At 36.4% G+C, this 17,026-nt stretch overlaps 1 protein-coding gene across 1 annotated transcript in view; it reads right to left on the minus strand.

Moving 5' to 3' along the window:
* The window catches only part of SLC9C2 (solute carrier family 9 member C2 (putative)), a 112,663-nt gene that overhangs the window by 28,206 nt on the left and 67,431 nt on the right, over positions 1–17,026 (minus strand). The window contains exons 14-17 of the mRNA XM_058310147.2: positions 15,967–16,086; positions 14,278–14,476; positions 13,430–13,618; positions 12,367–12,516 (exon numbers count right to left, since the gene is read on the minus strand). Coding sequence (XP_058166130.1) covers positions 12,367–12,516; positions 13,430–13,618; positions 14,278–14,476; positions 15,967–16,086 — 658 coding nt within the window. The remainder of the gene's footprint in view (positions 1–12,366; positions 12,517–13,429; positions 13,619–14,277; positions 14,477–15,966; positions 16,087–17,026) is intronic.

Raw genomic sequence — 17,026 nt, forward strand, 5'->3', positions numbered from 1 at the left:
AATGGACACAGAGAACAGACAACTGGGGTGGGGGTGGGGGGTGGGTAGGAAGTGGAGAGAAACAAATAAAATAAATCTTTAAAAAAAAAAAGAAAAATCACATGCTGTAAGGTCGTCATTTTGAATATAGAATTTAGGTATACAATTTCTTTAAAAATTGTTTCTCCTCACTTAACAACATTGAATAAATATTTAGAAGGTGCCAAATTATTAAACTGCCCACAGAACCAATATACCACGGTCCTGCCTTGCTTGCATAGGTGCATTGATAACAGCTAACCCTCCCTCATATCAGACTGGACTTACAGCAACACAGTAGAAAGGCATTGCAAAAGAGAGCGTAGGAACCAATTCCTACTTACAAAAAGGGTATAATCAAGAAAGCCTAGACATATATATGAAATCTCTAAAAGTGAACTTCCATAGGCCAGTTTCCTGAACCATGTACTTTCAAAATAACACCAGTGTGATATATAAACTATATCAAAAAGCCATTTTAGTCTATATGGAAGTTGTGGGTGTGAGCTCATTTGCAAATGGGATCTCATCATAAGATGAGGCTCAGTTGAATCACTGCAGGCCTTAATCCAGTACGATTGGAGTCCTTAAAAGCAAAGGAAATTTGAACATGGTAGTAGAAGCTGCTGAAGGAGACAGAAACAGACATCACCATGTAATAGAGACATAGATTGATTGCCAGCACTTCACTACCAGAATGCTAGAGAAGGCGTGGTCTACTGATACTTCGATTTTGGACTTCTAGCCTCCAAACTGTGGCCCAATAAATTCCTGTTCTTTAAGCCAAAAAGTCTGTGATATTTGATTATAAAAGCTCTAGCAAATGAAGACAGAAGCCTTCTAAAACATGCCAAAGGAGGGTTCATTTAATCTCTTGCACATCAAGTCAGCTATCCCCAAATCTCTGTGCTTTCTCCCATACTCCAGTAAACACATTCTTAACTCATCCCCACTGATTCCTTTTTTTTTAACTTTTTTTTTTTTTAAGAATATTATATAAATGGAATCATACAGCATGTCACCTTTGGTGTTTTTGTTTTGTCTTTGTTTTAAGATTTATTTATTTATTTATTTCTCTCCCCTCCCCTCCCACCCTTCCCCACCCATCTGTTCTCTGTCTTTATTCCCTGCATCATCTTCTTTGTCCACTTCTGTTGTCGTCAACAGCACAGGAATCTGTGTTTCTTTTTTGTTGTTGTCAGCAACATGGGAATCTGTGTTTCTTTTTGTTGTGTCATCTTGTGTCAGCTCTCCGTGTGTGCGGCACCATTCCTGGGCAGGCTGCACTTTCTTTCACGCTGGGAGGTTCTCCTTACAGGGCGCACTCCTTGCGCATAGCGCAGGGGACACCCCTGCATGGCGTGGCACTCCTTGTGCGCATCAGCACTGCGCATGGGCCAGCTCCACACAGGTCAAGGAGGCCCGGGGTTTGAACCGCAGACCTCCCATGTGGTAAACGGTCGCCCTAACCACTGGGCCAAGTCTGCCGCCCCCACTGGTTCTTGTTTTCCTTCTCTCCTCTTCCTGCCTCAGAAATCTTTTCTTTTACAAATAGCTCCACTTTCTTCCTAAAATAGATCAACCTACTCTTACAGTATTGCTTTTAGTTTTCTTTGCTGTCCATTATTCAAAGTAAATCAAAAGAGTTAGAGTTCTGTTGCATATTAATATTGATCCAAAGAATGTAAACTCCTTTGATAAATCTAAACAATATTTCTCCATTGTTTCTCTAAAGATATCACAAAAGACGTCAGATGCCTTCCTAAAATTGAGGTATACTCTTCTTATAGTGGTCCCTTGGTTATAAAAGGAGATATTAAAGGTACTTAATACATCTTTTTATATATTTTAGAGAAAAAAAATGATTAAGGTAAATAAGCTCTTCTTATAGTGGTCCCTTGGTTATAAAGGAGATATTAAAGGTACTTAATACATCTTTTTATATATTTTACAGGAAAAAAATGATTAAGGTAAATATCTTCACAGCCTCTTTCCCTCTCTTAACTTCAAAAGGAAAAAGCCTTTTGTTGTTAATGTGGGAGAGCATGGAAAAGGAAAGGGGGGGTGTATAGGAATCCCCTATATTTTTCTTGTAACATTTATGCAATCTAAAACTTCTTTAAAAATTAAAAATAAAAAAATTTTTAATTAACAAAAAAAATTTTTAAGGAAAAATCCTTTCCTTCTTGTTTAATGTAACTCAAACTCATCACTAAAAATAGGTCGCATAATCAGAAGACATAACCACAAGCCCATCCCTAACTTTATGTATACACACACAAATAACTATATCTAGGGTTTTAGTAAATAGAATTTAAATTAATTATTAGGTCAAAACCCAGGAGTCCCACTTGGGCTGAGAAAATACCTTTCAGCTATGATTACTGGTCAATGTAGAACCTCATCTACATATAAGAAAATATAACCCAAATTATCAAACATTGGGGGGAAAACAGTATAAAAGAGCAGGACCAAATCAACAAATACAAGAGTGGGCCCCAAGGAAGCAGAGTTAACACAGAAAACAAAGATGTTTTTAAAATAAAAAGATTACAATTAAAAACCCAGCAGGGGAGGTACTGGGTTCCTGGCCAGTGGTGCTCTGTCGTGGTCCCTAGGGGAGCAGCGATAGTCTCCCAGGTACAGCGGCGGGGACCGGGAGGGAGTGAGGGTTCAACAGTGAGCCCCTGATGCTAATGACTATGCTTGTGAGCTGATAAACCTAAAATAAGAACAAGGCCTAGAGCAACATTGTGCCTGGGAATTTCCTCCTGTCAGCCTTCATGTTACTCAAATGTGGCCAGTCTCGAAGCCAAACTCAGCATGTAAATGCAATGCCTTCCCTCCAGCGTGGGACATGACACCCGGGGATGAGCCTCCCTGGCAACGAGGGACCACTATCAAATACCAACTGATGATGCAACTGGAAAAGGACCTTATACGGAAGGTTCAATGCGGATCAGCAGAATATCCATGTCTACATAAAACAACATGACTTTAAAATGCTGTTTGACCTAAAGTAAGGGGGAAATGGAAAGGAGAAATGAGTTTATATGGCTACGAGTTTCTAAAAAAGAGTCTGGAGGCTGGCAGAAGGATTGCCCTCATGCACAACTGAGCAGAGTCAGAGAGACAGATAAAGCAGATACAACCCCCAGATATTGGTTCCTATGAAGGCTAAAGAGACCCATGAGAGTTATGGTCATGGCCGATGGGGTTTACTACCAGGGCAGATGGCCCCTCTCTGGAAATGGTGTTTATGTGTGATGAATCTGGACTCAGATGGTATCTCCCTTCATAAGACTTTCATACTAATCTGCTGGAGGTGCAGTTAACGTTGGGGTTTAAGATATAGTTAGGGGATTTGAATCTCTGGACTGATAATGTGATAGCCAGGTCCTGAGCCTCAACAGACTCCAGCACCTACAATCTGATTTATTGGACTTACCACACTCAGCTAAGATGGAGTTGAAGAAGGACAATCACCACACCATGGAGCCTAGAGTGATTACAACTGAAAATGGGAGGATGGCAGCCAGCATCCATGTGGAATCTGAGCCTCCTCTTGACATAGAGGTGCAATGGACACAACCAATCCAATGTCCACATAGAAGAGGTGGCATTGGATTGGGAAAAGTGGACATGGTGGACGATGGGTATGGGGAAGGGCAGGAAGAGATGAGAGGTGGGGGCGTATTTGGGACGTGGAGCTGCCCTGGATGGCGCCTCGGGGGTGATCACCAGACATCGTGGATCCTCACAGGGCCCACTGGATGGAATAGAGGAGAGTATGGGCCATGATGTGGACCATTGTCTATGAGGTGCAGAGGTGCCCAAAGATGTACTTACCAAATCCAATGGATGTGTCATGATGATGGGAACGAGTGTTGTTGGGGGGGGAAAGGGGGGGTGGGGGGGTGGGGTTGAATGGGACCTCACATATATATTTTTAATGTAATATTATTACAGAGTCAATAAAAAAAAAAAAGAAAAATAAATAAATAAAAAGATTAAAGAGAATATCACATCCATTTACGGGAAAAAAAAGAAGAGCCAGTTGCCATGAAAAAGAATCAACCACAATTCTTGAGGTCAAAAAGTGATGGTAAATCAACTTTATGCCAAAAAATGAGATAACCTAGATGGAATGGACAAATTCTTACAGACACACAGACTACCTCAAGAAGAAATAGAATACTCAAGAAGAAATAGAAGATTTCAACAAACCAATAACTAGTAAAGAGATTGAATCAGTAACAATAATAATAAAAAACTCACAGCCAAGAAAAACCCAGAACCACAGATGGATTTTGCCAACCTTCCTAGAAGAATTAACACAAACCCTGCTCAAACTCTTCCAAAAAAGTGAGGGTAACATCACTGTCATAACAACCCCAGATAAAGAAACCACAAGAGAAGAAAATTACAGACCAATATCCCTTATGACTATAAATGAAAAAACAAAAACAAAAAAAACCTCAGCAGAATACTAGCAAACCAAATGCACCAGTACGTTAAAAGAATTATACATTATGAACAAATGGGATTTATCCTAGCTATGTGTGTTAGTCTGCCAAAGGGATGCCAATGCAAAGTACCAGAAATAGGTTAGCTTTTATAAAGGATATTTATTTAGGGTAAAAGCTTACAGTCCCAAGGTCATGGAAAGTCCACTTACGGCACCATAAGAGGTACTTTCTCACCAAAGTCAGCTGCCATATATCAAAGCAAGATAGCAGGTGATTTCTGCTGAGTTTCAACTTTCCCCTCTGGGCTTCCTCTTCCTCTTGAGACTTCATGGTTCCAGCTTCTCCCCAATCTCAGTTGTAGGCTGGCATAGGGCTTGTCTCTCAGGGCTTCCTATATCAGTCTTGACTTTCTTCCCTAGGTCAAGTGTAAGCTATCAAGCAAATAGCTCATCTCTCCCCAGGGCCCCAGGATCAAAAATGACAGAGCTGTCTCTCTTCCTATGTGACTTCATGAATGAGGGGCCCATTTATATCAGTCTACCAAGGGGATGAGGACTCACCTTGAGTTACACCTTACTGATGTAGCCCAATCAGAAGCCCTAATTGATTTTATCAAGTAAACTTAATCAGAGGCCCCTCACTGAATTTAATACAATCAAAGGGTATCACACACAGAGGAACAGGTTCATTTACAAACATAATCTTTCTCTTTTGGGGATTCATAAATAATCTCAAACAGTCACAGCATGCACAGGTGGTTAAATGTAAGAAAATAATTAATATAATAGCCTACACTAATAGAATTAAGGTAGTCACAATTGATGCAGAAAAGGCACTTAACAAAACCAGCATTGACTTAAAAGAAAAATTTCTCAACCTGATAGGTGCATATACAAACAACCCACCACTAAAATCATACCCAATGGCAAAAGACTGAAAGCTTTCCTTCTAAGATCAGTAATGAGAAAAGGATGCCCACTGTCACCACTGTTATTCAACATTGTACTGGAAATTCTAGCCAAAGCAATTAAGGAAGAAAAAGAAATAAAAGGCATCCAAATTGGAAAGGAAGAAGTAATATTCTCCCTATTTGCAGATGACATGATCCTATATACAAAATCCTAAAAAATCTACAACAAAATTCCTACAGGTAATGAACAATTTCAGCAAAGTGGTGGGGTGCAAGATTAATACACAAAAATCAGCAGTGTTTCTATACATAAGAAATGAACAATATGAAGGGAAAATCAAGAAAAATTCCATTTACAATAGCAGATAAAAGATCAAATTCCTAAGAATAAATCTAACCAAGCATTTAAAGGACTTGCACATAGAAAACTATAAGTCATTGCTAAAATAAATCAAAGATGACCTAAATAAATGGAAGGACATTCTGTATCCATAGAGTGAAAGACTAAATATTGTTAAGATGTCAATTTAATCCAAAGCATTTACAAATTCAGTGAAATCCCAGTCAAAATTCCAACAACCTTTTCTGCAGAAATGGCAAAGCCAATCATCAAATTTGTATGAAAAGGGTAAGGGTCCCCAAATAGCCAAAGTAATCCTGAAAAAGAAGTAAGAAGTTGGAGGACTCACACTTCCCCATCTTAAATGGGGAATCAGTAATGGGGACTACAGTAATCAAACCAGCATGGTACTGACACAAAGACAGGCATATAGACCAATGGAATTAAATTGAGAGTTCGGAAATAAACTCTCACATCTATGACCAACAGATTTTTCATATTGGTGCCAAGTCCATTCAATGGGGAAAGAATAGATTCGTCAACAAATGGTGCTAGGAAAAATGGATATCCATATGCAAAAGAATGAAGGTGGACCCCTACCTCACATCATACACAAAAATCAATTCAAAATTGATCAAAGGTCTAACTATAAGAACCCAGAACTATAAAACTCCTAGAAGGAAACAGAGAAGCATCTTCAGGACCTTGCTTTAGAAAATGGTTCCTTAGACTTTAACCCAAAGTGTGACAACAAAAGAAAAAATAGATAAGTGAGACCTCATCAAAATTAAAAACTATGCACATCAATGGACTTTATCACAAAAGTAAAGAGGCAATCTCAAAGAATAGGAGGCAATATTTGGAAATCATATATCAGATAAGGGTTTAATATCCAGAATATCAAAAAAAATCCTTCAACTTAATAACAAAAAGACATATAACCCAAATCGAAAAAGGGGCAAAGGACTTGAATAAACATTTCTCCAAAGAGGATATAGAAATGGACAAATAGCACACGATAGCTCAACATCATTAGCCATCAGGGAAATGCAAAACAAACCCACAATGAGATACCATTTCATAACCATTAAAATGGGTTCTATTTTTTTTTAATGGAAAATAAGTGTTGGAGAGGATGTGGAGAAATAGGAATCATTGTTCATTACTGGTAGCATCATTAAATTGTGCAGCTGCTGTGGAAGACAGTTTGGCAGTTCCTCAGAAAGCTAAGTATAGAACTATCATATGACCTGGCAATCCCATTACTAGGTAGATACCCAAAGCACTTGCAAGCAGGGACTCCAACAGATATTTGCACAACAATGTTAATAGTGGCCTTATTCACAATGGTCAAAAGATAGGAGCAACCCGTGTCCATCAACCAATTAACGGATAAATATAATGTGGTACATACATACAATGGAATATTATTCAGCCCTAAAAACAAATGAAGTTCTGATTAACAACACTGATTAACCTTGAAAGAATCATGTTGAACAAAATAAGCCAGACACAAATGGGCAAATATTGTTTGATCTCACTGATTTGAAATAATTATAACAAGCAAACTCATAGAGTCAGATCCTAGGATATGTTACCAGGGGATGGGTGGGGATAGGGAATGGTAAATTAAGCATTAAAATGTATAAGATTCCTATTTGGAACAATGAAAATGTTTTGGTAATGGATGGTGGTGATGGTAGAACAACATTGTGAACATAATTAACAGCACTAAAATATACATATCTGAATGTGATTAAAAGGAAAAATGTTAGATTGTATATATAGTAACAGAATAAAATTTTTTAAGAAACATAGAACTACACTACACAAAGAGTGAACCCTAAGTTAAACCACGGAGTATTGTTAGAATACAATTATAAAAAAGTGCTATCATTAACTGTAACAAATGTTCCACATCAAGGTAGAATGTTAACAATAAAGTGGTATATGGGAATCTAGTATTTTATGCACTATTGTTCTGTAAACCCACACCTTCTCTAATACAGAAAAAAAACCCAGCAACCAAAAAAAAAAAAAAAAAAAAAGGAAAATTACAAGTATTGGCGAGGATATAGAGAAATGGGAACACTTATTCATTGCTGTGCTGGTGGGAACGTAAGATGATACAGCTGCTCTGGGAAACAGTTTGGCAGTTTCTCAGAAAGTTAAGTAGAGAATTCCCCTATAATCTGACATTCCCACTTCTAGATATGTACCCAAAAGATCTGAAAGCGGAGACTCGCACACCAATGTTCACAATGGCCAAAAGAGAGAAGCAACTCAGGTGTCCATCAACCAATGAATGGATAAACAAAATGTGATATACATACACAATGAAATATTATTCAGCTCTAAAAAGGGATGAAGTTCTGACACACATGATGACAACACGGATGCACCTGGAAGACATCATGTAGAGTGAAATAAGCCAGACACAAAATGACAAATATTATATGATCTCACTGATATGAAATAATTAGTACAAGTAAATTCATAGAATGAGAAACTAGAATATAGGTTATCAGAGATCAGGATGGGGGTAGGGAATAGGAAGGTAACGGTGAAATTATGCATAATTTCTGCTAAGGATGATGGTAAAGTTTTGGTAATGGATGGTGGTAATGGTAGTTCAACATTGTGAATGTAATTAATAGCAGTGAAGTATATATTTGAATGGCATTAAAAGGGAAAATTTTAGATTGTATATATGTTATTAGAATAAAAATTTTAAAAAATACAGGACTGTGCAACACAAAGAGTGAACCCTAACATAAACCATGGGCTATAGTTAATAGCCTAATTATAATAACATTCTTTCATCAATTATAACACATGTACCACACTAATGCAAAGGTGTTAATAACGGAAGGAGTGAGTAATATGGAACCTTCGAATTACTTGCATGATTTTCCTATCAACCTACAACTTCTGTAATTTAAAAAAGGGAAATTTTTGGTTGTATATATGTCACCAGAATAATTAAAAAAAAAAAAAACATAGAACTTACAACAGAAACGATGAACCCTCATGTAAACCAAAGACTATAATTAATAGTACAATTATAATAATATTCTTTCATCAGTTGTAACAAATGTACCACACTAATCCTAAGTATTAAAAATAGGGAAAACTATGTGAGTGAGGGGGTTATATAGGAACTCTATTTTCTGCATGATTTTTCTATGAACCTACAACTTCTCTAACAACAACAACAAAAAGACATTAAATAAAATAATACCAGTTTAAAAATATGATGGAGCAGGCAATCACCTACATGGTCAGATTAGACAGGTAAATGTATCATAACGCCATACTCCAAAAATTTTGATCAATTATGACTGAAATGTCACCAGTGCTGTTAAGTATAGCCTTAAGCATTGATTACTCCAATAAATACTCCTGAGAAAAGTCTCAGTGAATTAAGGGAACGTTTAATAGGCTAAAATCTGGAAGTACTTTGTTTGAGGAGGATGGCCAGGGACTTTGAGATAGCATCAAAGTTCACCTTTGTCTGTTTCTCAGAAATTAAATTCATGAGACACATTTATTTCTTCTCAGGGTCAATTTATTCATTTGAAAAGATGTGGATAATATTCTAGAGCTTATGGGTAGTTGGAACTACTTTTAGTTAGATATTTGAAATAAGTTTTATAGCTGAAAAAATAAAAATCTAATATATTATTCACATACCTCTAAACTTTACAGCCACAAATAGAAAAAAGGTGTTCTCAATAGCATTTGAGCAAAGACATCATAAGTAATTAAACAAGGAATAGAAATTTTAAGAGACTTTACAGAATGTCAGGGTCTAGTCTACAATTAATGTGAGTATAACAATTAAGTTATTTTAATATTTTTTAAGATATCATGGATCAGTAATTTGTGATTCCTATGTGGGTAATGCTGGTAATGTTTTAAGTGATGCATCTTTTCATGTTCATTTTAATTTAATTTTTCAGAAATGTTTCATTAATATTTGCAGTTGTGCCAGAACTAAAATTCCTTGTAACCAGATTTGCAGACAGAAAAATAATGGATGAGATTATAAACATAATATTAAAACATTTTACCATATTACAAAAAAAGTGAAAGTCAAAAACTTAAAAAGGATTTAATAGATGGGCTGGAAAGCGAATGAACATGGCTGAAGAGTCAATCAATAACCTGGAATATTAAGTTGAGGGGTTCTCACAGCAAAGAACAAAGAGATACAGGAATGAGAAAAGTTGTGACAGGGACTAATTTCAGAAATTAAAAATCTGTTAAAAGGGTGTCAGAAGGGGAACACTGAAACAGAGAAGAAGAAATAATGGAAGAAACAATAGACGAAAGTGGGAATATTCTGAATATAAAGGCTTTAGCAAGTGCTGAGTGAGATAAATTTAAAAAATCACACCCCGACACATCCTGGTAGTATTTCAAAACTACTAAGACAGGGAAATGCAGGTGACTCAGGCTCCCTCCCCCATGGGAGTTCCCAGTTTTGTTCCAGTGATTCATCAAAACAAACAAACCAGAAGATGAGCACACAAGGAACAGGCAGCAAGCGCAAACAACAGTGGGGGTAGAGGAATAAATAAATAAAATAAATATTTTTAAAAAAAAAAACTAGGACAAAGAGAAAATCCAAAAAGCCTCTGGAGAGAGAAAGAGAGAGAAAAGTAAAATTAAGACCAGACAAATCAGCAATGCTAAAACAGAAGGGCAATGTCTTCATGCTCTGAGCGAAGAAAATGGTTTTCAAGAGCCACACTATTAATCAAGTATCACAGCAAAATAAAGATTTTATATATATATAAGCCTTACAGCCTATGAAAAAATTAGGTGTGGACATAATACAGCATAATAAAAAAAGATAGTGAAAAAGAGGCGTTATGGGATTCAAGAAAGAGTGACTAACAAGAGGAGGCCAGTAAAAAAAATTTTTTTAACCTTTCAAAATCCATTTGACTACTTCATTTAGAAGAGTCTCTTTCAAATAGTAAACCTTTAATGACAATGTATTCCCTTTATTGTAGATTCAATCAAATGGCAGGTTCTACAGTGAATAATATTGGTATAATCCTAACAAGGTAAAGGTTGTTCTTGGTTTTCCATCTTAGAGTCATTTACTGAGAAAAATGAAGACTTAAGTATACTTATAGAACAGAATATAAATGTTACATATCTTCCAAAAAATTTAAAACAGGGAAAAGAAGAAGAGGTTAAAGGAAAGAAATGTACTAATCTCCTTATACTTCATGGCAGGGAGTATATAAAGATTGTTTAGATGTAATAAATCAAGAAATAAATATATATGCATAATATTAAAATTATAACAGTAAACAAAGGAATTTAACAAGGAATGATTTCTAGGAATTGTCTCTGGGAAGTGGTATTAAGTGAAGGGCTGGGAGGAATACTTTTATTTCTTTAATTATATTATTTTCAAGTTTTGAAATTATGGGTGATGAGCTTTTTACTATTTTCTTTCTACGCCTCCTCATACACACACATATATATAAAATGACATCCTTTAGGCAATGTGGAGTCACTAAATACTTTTAAGCAGATAATCACATATGAACTTTTAAATATAGCTTTTAGGAACATTATTCTGCTAAAATGCAAAGAGTGGCCTGGGGTAGACAGACTGGTGTGAAGGAGCCTGGTTAGAAGGAGATTCTTTCTGTTTCCAAGTTCCTATTTTGCTCACCTCCTATTTGGTACTTCCTGCCTGGCCTGGAAATGAGGAGGCTCTTGAAAGATGAAAAAAACCAAAACTCCATTACTCACCCACTCCTCAGGACCAGGATTTCAAGTTTACACCATGAAATCTTCGTTGTGTTCTTTCCCTCTCCCTACCCCTTCACTTAGGACCTACCCTCTCCTTGACTTGTTCAAGTCTCTGCTCCTGCACGAAGCCTTTTCCAACTGTGCTGTCTTTTAGAGATAGTTACACTCAGAAAATAAAAACAAATAGTACAGATGTGCTTTTTGAAGATAATAAATTAGTTTGATGATAGGAGCTGAAATTTAAAAATGAGAGGGAAGCGGACTTGGCCCAATGGATAGGGTGTCTGCCTACCACATGTGAGGTCCGCAGTTCAAATCCCGGACCTCCTTGACCCGTGTGGAGCTGGCCCATGTGCAGTGCTGATGCGCTCAAGGAGTGCTGCGCCATGCAGGGGTGTCCCCCGCGTAGGGGAGCCCCACGCGCAAGGAGCGTGCCCTGTAAGGAGAGCCGCCCAGGGCAAAAGAAAGTGCAGCCTGCCCAGGAATGGTGCCACACACAGGGAGAGCTGACACAACAAGATGACACAAGAAAAAAAAACACAGATTCCTGGTGCTGCTAATAAGGATAGAAGAGGTCACAGAAGAAAACACAGCAAATGGATACAGAGAGCAGACAACTGGGGGTGGGGATGGATCAGAGAGAAATAAATTAATTAAATAAATCTTTAAAAAAATAAAAATGAGAGCCTTTTCTCCTTCCCACATTACCTCATAAAACATTAGAAACATTTGAATCCTCTTCAATGGTTGGGATTTATCTGTTTGGTCAAATCCATGTAGAAATGATCTTAAATAAATTAATACAACTAAGTTATTTTTTTTTTTCCAAATGATCAGTGCTTGTTTCTTACCTGATATATTGATTCTCGGTTAGATATTTGTTTAATTAAAAGTTTGGTATCCTCTTGACTTTTGACATAGCCTTTTGTAATACAGTACATCAAGCTGAGACGCTTTTTGATCTGCACATTTACAATACCTATCAACATTGGTATTATTATCTGGAATAAAGGGAAGGGGGAAAATCTGTAAATTTGAAGAGAAAAAACACCCTCAAGGGTAAAGAATCTCAAAGTGTGGTCTACAGCAACAGTATCAAAGGGCTAGGAAAGAACTCAGAATACTTTCTAGAAGCCAAAGATTTGCATCTCTCCTTTCAGGAGCAGAGAGGGACAGTGTGTGTATAAGTGCACACATTCACTTCCTACAATACAGACTTCACCAATCCGGTTCTCATTTCATCTCCAAGGGTGAGGATTGGGGCACAGGGGAACCATTAGATTGTTGTTTACTATAAGTAAATAATAAAGATCTACTCTGTTCCCGAAACTTCATATGTGCATTTCAGATAATATTAAGAAATATAGATATTCAAAACGTAGTGAGTTTTGTGGAAAACTAAAAGGAAAAAACATGATATTTCAATTAGAGTGCATTAGAATGAGAAATGGGTGGGCAGGGTCTTGGCCTTGTTTCTGGGTCACCTTGCCTCAAATGGTACCAGGATTTTTATTCATTTACAGGAAATATTTATTAAGTACTGATTATATGTGAAGCACCATTCTAGATCCCTAGGTTACTCAATGACTAAAAGTTTCCTGCCCTTGTAGAGAGTTCATACAATATATAGTATAGAGATAATAAGTGCTATGAAGAAGAAAAGAAAAAGTTAAGCAGGTGAGGAGGCTCAGGAGTGGGATGGGAAGGCCTCTGTGAAAAGGTGAGATTTGAATAATGGTTTGAATGAAGGAAGTGAGGAAGTGAACCAAACGGTCATCTCTAGGGAAAATATTCCAAGGAGAAGAAACAGCTTCTTCTCTCATTTCTTCTAAAACAATGAGGTTTCTCAATTCATTTATTAAACAGGATGAGGAAGAAAAACACAACCCAATATTTAAAAACACAAAGTCTTACCTTGATGATAGGAACAAACCTAATTATTCTGAAATATCCTATTATTACGGTAGCTTGAATAAGACTCATTTTGTCTGGTCTCAATTTGACAAAGTATATACAAAAGATATCAATTATTCCAATAATCAGAATTAAAAATTCCAAAATATTCCAATATTGTTGAAAATATTTCCTTTTCAAAATTATTATCTATTAAGGGTAATGAAAACAAAGTGTATGTCATTTCATAACACCTACACAGTGATGGGGGAAGAAATTTTCTAACAATTAATGGGTAAGGCCTCAGCTACAAATGTTATATTCCAAAAGTTTAGTGTCATTCATTTGAAATTCAAAAAATAGTTGCCCCACCATCAAAAATTATCATTTGATTTAAAATATAGAATCTATAATCAAGATGGAATGCCAAAAATAAGCAATAAAGAGGTCCATTGCAATGCTTTTATTAATAATTAATCTGATAATAGTAATGATAATAAATCATCTTTGAAGCATTTATCCTAAAAGCAGTTCTCATTGTATATTATGATGAGGTCCTACTAAGCCAATTTGTTTTTATTCATTTATTTATTTCTTGTATCATCCTTAAAGGAGGTATTTGAGGAAACAATCCATGTCAGGATTTTCCATTTTCCTTTATTTTACACTTGAGATTCCTCTAGTTTTATGATGGTTATCTAATTTAATGTCCAATACTGTATGTAGTATACTCTGAAGAGAATTTTTACTGATTTCATTATGCATATGGCTTATTGATATCAAGTTATTTCACTAATATGACAAAAAATACAGATTCGAAAAATCTTAATTATGCTATTTATAGAATATATTTCTATTTCAAACAGTACCTTCAGTGCTATTTCTAATATATATAAACATATAAAGTAGTAGTTTATTGCCAACAATGCTTGCCCATTTATCTTTCTTGCCGTTGGCCACAGATGTACTATCATAGGATAAGTATACATTAGTGTTATAACATATCCTGTATATTCAAATTCTTCTGAAAATACAATTTTATATGCAATTTTCAGAAATCTATTATTCCTGCAAAAAAATGAGATCAAATAAAATATCAGATCATTTAAAAGTTTAGCAGTTAAGATCTGAAGTTCAACATTTGTTCAAACAGTAGTAAAATCATTTATATTGATATGGAGAAGAGTATAAGTAATGTAAAACAGTAGATAAGCAAAAGTCAAAAGCATGATTTCTGTACATAAAAATCATAGCAGAGGAAGATTAAAAAATATGCCTCCATATACATTAAATATGTGGAGACATTTTTATAGTTCTTAGAAAAAATGCAAAATTCATATATCAAAGCAAGAAACTTAAATAAATTTGGGGAAACATGGATTACATGTCAGGATTATTTAAAATTACAAACAGGAAAATAAAATTCTATTTAATAATTACCATGACATGTATTTAATCAATCATCCATCTAAGGCACCTAATGTAAAGAGGTTATCTGGATATATGTAAAGAATTTTTCATATTTCTCTTTAAGTTTATTAAATAGAGGAAAGTTTAAAAAAATCAAAACTTGTTATAAAAAGCATGCTAATGCCCACTTAAAATTTAGTAGCAGAAATCTGATATTTTCTTGAATCAACACATTCTATTTGAGAAAAACTTTCTCTTTCTGCTCTAGAAACTATGTAAATTCACAAAGAATATAACAAAGCAAAGGGTATACCCAAGTAAAGTAAAATCTATATCTTGTGATATTTTGGAAAATTGGTTTTAGGTATTATTAGAGCTATATTGTGTTTTACCTAATTACACTCTATGGCACTAACGAAATTGCATTGAAGCTAGATCCAGTCCACAACTTACATATTTCTCACCCCTGATATACCCAGAATAAAATGTAAGCAGCCCAGTGTGAAATGTGACTCTACAACACTGCAATTAAAACTTGAAGAGGGAAACGGACTTGGCCCAGTGGTTAGGGCGTCCGTCTACCACATGGGAGGTCCCCAGTTCAAGCCCCGGGCCTCCCTGACCCGTGTGGAACTGGCCCATGCGCAGCGCTATGCGCGCAAGGAGTGCTGCCCCACGAGGGGCTGTCCCCCGCGTAGGGGAGCTCCACGCGCAAGAAGTGCACCCGTAGGGAGAGCCGCCCAGCGCGAGAGAAACTGCAGCCTGCCCAGGAATGGCGCCGCCCACACATCCCGTGCCGCTGACGACAACAGAAGGGGACAAAGAAACAAGACGCAGCAAATAGACACAGAGAACAGACAACCGGGGGGGATTAAATAAATCTTTAAAAAAAAAAACAAAAAACTTGAAGAATCCAAATATGACCATCTTTTTCCTCTTCTTCCTGCCCACCCTCTGATGGAGGTATCAATTAAGTTGCTAAAGCAGAATAGAAAAAGAGAAGCAAGCAGTCTGCTCATTCACCACTCAATATTGAGAAGTTATTATAATAGTAATTAGATTTTGTTAATAATAAGGAAAATCAAGGGAATCTATGTAGAAAATGTCATGTTTCAGGTACATTAAAATTAAAGGTCCACAATACTTACCCAGCTAGAAAAAAATATGCCCTTTCTTTATTATAATTGAAGAAAGTTAACATATTTTTAAATTTCATAAGCCAACTTCTAGCTCTTACATAAGTTGAAACATCATAAATAGACATGAATCTAACAAAGAGAAAATATATACATATGTGTTATAATAAAAAGTGAGTGTTATACTTTGGGTAACATAAACAGAGAAGTTATAACAAATATAAATCTAATGTGGGACTACTAAATATATTCCATTTCTTCTGTACCCATCCACTTACCCACCCATGCTCACGCTAAAGGAACATTTTTAGTTGAGAGCCCTGCTGCTCCTGATTCTGGAACCATTCATGACCTGAGGTGGAACAAAATTAAAGCTTCTCCAGACGAATCTTTGGGGCTCAGAATCGAGCTTCCCATCCGTCATGCCCTGCCTAGCCCAAACCTGAAGGTCCTGCCCTTCCCAAACCCTATCCCAGGAACTGATGACAGACCTCCCAGATTATTACCTGAAATGCTAACTATCACCCATGCAGGATCTGTTGTTATTGGGCCAAAGTCTCAGACCATCCACTACGAAATACTTGCCAGGACCGTGATCAGGTATCTATATAGCTCTACGATTCTGGGCTCTTCCCACCAATCTTAGTTGCATCCATCAGAGCCAGCACTTGTGTCAATTCCCCTAGAACCTACACCATCACCAGGCAGCAGTTTCATAGGAAGATTTCAGGCTTCCCTACCTCTCCTAACCAGTAATTTAGTGAATATGATATAAAGGAAAAATAAATTTAATAGCAATTGAAACTTACAGGTTCTCTTTCATGGAGCCCCTAGCCTCTTATCTAATTACATTGCAGCTGGAACTTCCTCCAGAATCCCCTAATGTCATCTGGGTTATGAAACTTGAAGGAAAAAATGCTTTTAAACAAGTAAAATTGGATGTGGGTATATGGATGGATGGATGGATGGATGGATGGATGGATGGATGGATTATAGATCAAAAGATGAATACAGATGGATGAAATAGGGAGATTGATCAATCTGTTTGGACACTTAATATCAGTTTGTTCAG

The sequence above is a fragment of the Dasypus novemcinctus genome, chromosome 13 (assembly GCF_030445035.2).
Source record: "Dasypus novemcinctus isolate mDasNov1 chromosome 13, mDasNov1.1.hap2, whole genome shotgun sequence".
NCBI classification, from domain to species: Eukaryota; Metazoa; Chordata; class Mammalia; order Cingulata; family Dasypodidae; genus Dasypus; species Dasypus novemcinctus.